The following is a 1,665-nucleotide window of genomic DNA, read 5'->3' on the forward strand; positions in this document are numbered from 1 at the left end:
TACACTACACTACGCCACACTACACTACACTACACCACACCACACTACACTACACCACACTACACCACACTACACTACACTACACTACACTACACTACACTACACCACACTACACTACACTACACCACACTACACTACACCACAGCGCACTACACCACACTACACCACAGCACACTCAGGTGAGAAAGTCATCCGTCAGAAAACTCAAGAACTCACACTCACTCTAAGGTACGATACTTAAGCATTTTCTACAGCTCTGAAGGGCCCAACATCCTAAAAATGATCAACTTATAAAAATAACTTTTATAGAAGTTGAAACTCTAGTTCCTAGGAAGAAAATCACTTCCTTTGAAGCAATCGAGAGGACCTCTAGGTCAGACCCATCACTTTAGAGAAATCTTGATGGGATGAAAAGTTTGTAACTTTCTCGGGTAAAAGCTGTGTATAGTGACACACAGCAAGAGAATGCACTACGCTGATCGGTAGTACGAATTTTGACTAGTTTAGTAAGAGTTCTACGGCACTTGTAACACAATAAGGTCATATAAGTGAGGAAGATTAGAGGTGTTACAAGAGAGTAACAAACACAAACAAAGAAGAAGGAGAGATAAGCAGAGGTTTGATAGGAAAGAGGAAGAAGCAGACTACAGGAGAGAACCCGCCAACCACCCACTCACCGGCTGTGTTTGCTGGGTTTGACAGTGAGGATGATGAGCGCGGCCACATTGCCCACGACGCCGATGAAGAACATGATGGACGGGAAGAGGATGCTCTTGGACAGGTTGCCCTGGGCCGTGCCGTTCATGACGTCAGTTCCGTTGAGCCAGTCGTCTGCTAGAGTGACCACATCACTCCCGGTGAGATTGTAGCTCGCCCCGAGGCTGGTGTTGGGAGGCGCGTCCAGTGAGAGAGGAGGCGTGTCCAGTGAGAGAGGAGGGGCGGAGGTGAGTATGTCCGTCATGGTTATCGGTGGCCGTCAAATGTTATAGTGAGCGTTGGATCTGAGTATTAAGTTTTAATAAGTGTTTTACCGCACTTGCAACACAATATGGTCATATAAGTGCCGAAGATTAGAGGTGTTGCAAGAGAATAACAAACTCAAAAAAGAAGGAGGGGGAGATGATAAGGAAGATAGATGTTTGATAGGAAAGAAGAAGCAAACCACACCAGAGCACCCGCCACCCACACACTGGATCTGCGTATGTGATGTGATGTGTGTGTGTGTGTGTGTGTGTGTGTGTGTGTGTGTGTGTGTGTGTGTGTGTGTGTGTATGTGTGTGTGTGTGTTATGAGTCTATGACGTGGGAGAGCAATACAATCAATCACGACACAGGATGTTGTTCGAGCCAAAGGGAGAGCCGTCAATGAGCCAAAACATCTTTCTGTCGAGAGATAAGCACAAAACACAGAAAGAAATATCTGACAGAAACAAAACGTTCTGCACACTTCTGCTGTCTGGCACACTTCTGCTGTCTGGCACACTTCTGCTGTCTGGCACACTTCTGCTGTCTGGCACACTTCTGCTGTCTGGCACACTTCTGCTGTCTGGGTCTTTTTCAAACGGTCACGACTGGTCTCTCGTGCTGAATTCACTTCGCCAAAATCCGTCCACACTTTAAGAAAAAACTAACACGCCGAAACAATTCGTTGTTTTTTTTGGGGGGA

The 1,665-nt window shown here is 46.4% G+C and overlaps 1 protein-coding gene across 1 annotated transcript in view; it reads right to left on the reverse strand.

Annotated features, from left to right (window-relative positions):
- Nucleotides 1-1,001, reverse strand: part of LOC101858312 — a gene marked incomplete at its 5' end in the record, with an annotated part of 19,786 nt that extends 18,785 nt beyond the window's left edge. The window contains 1 exon segment of the mRNA XM_013089212.2: nucleotides 678-1,001. Within this exon segment, the coding sequence (XP_012944666.2) occupies nucleotides 678-961 (284 nt within the window).
- Nucleotides 1,002-1,665: the final 664 nt, after the last annotated feature.

The sequence above is a fragment of the Aplysia californica genome, unplaced genomic scaffold (genome assembly GCF_000002075.1).
Source record: "Aplysia californica isolate F4 #8 unplaced genomic scaffold, AplCal3.0 scaffold00897, whole genome shotgun sequence".
NCBI classification, from domain to species: domain Eukaryota; kingdom Metazoa; phylum Mollusca; class Gastropoda; order Aplysiida; family Aplysiidae; genus Aplysia; species Aplysia californica.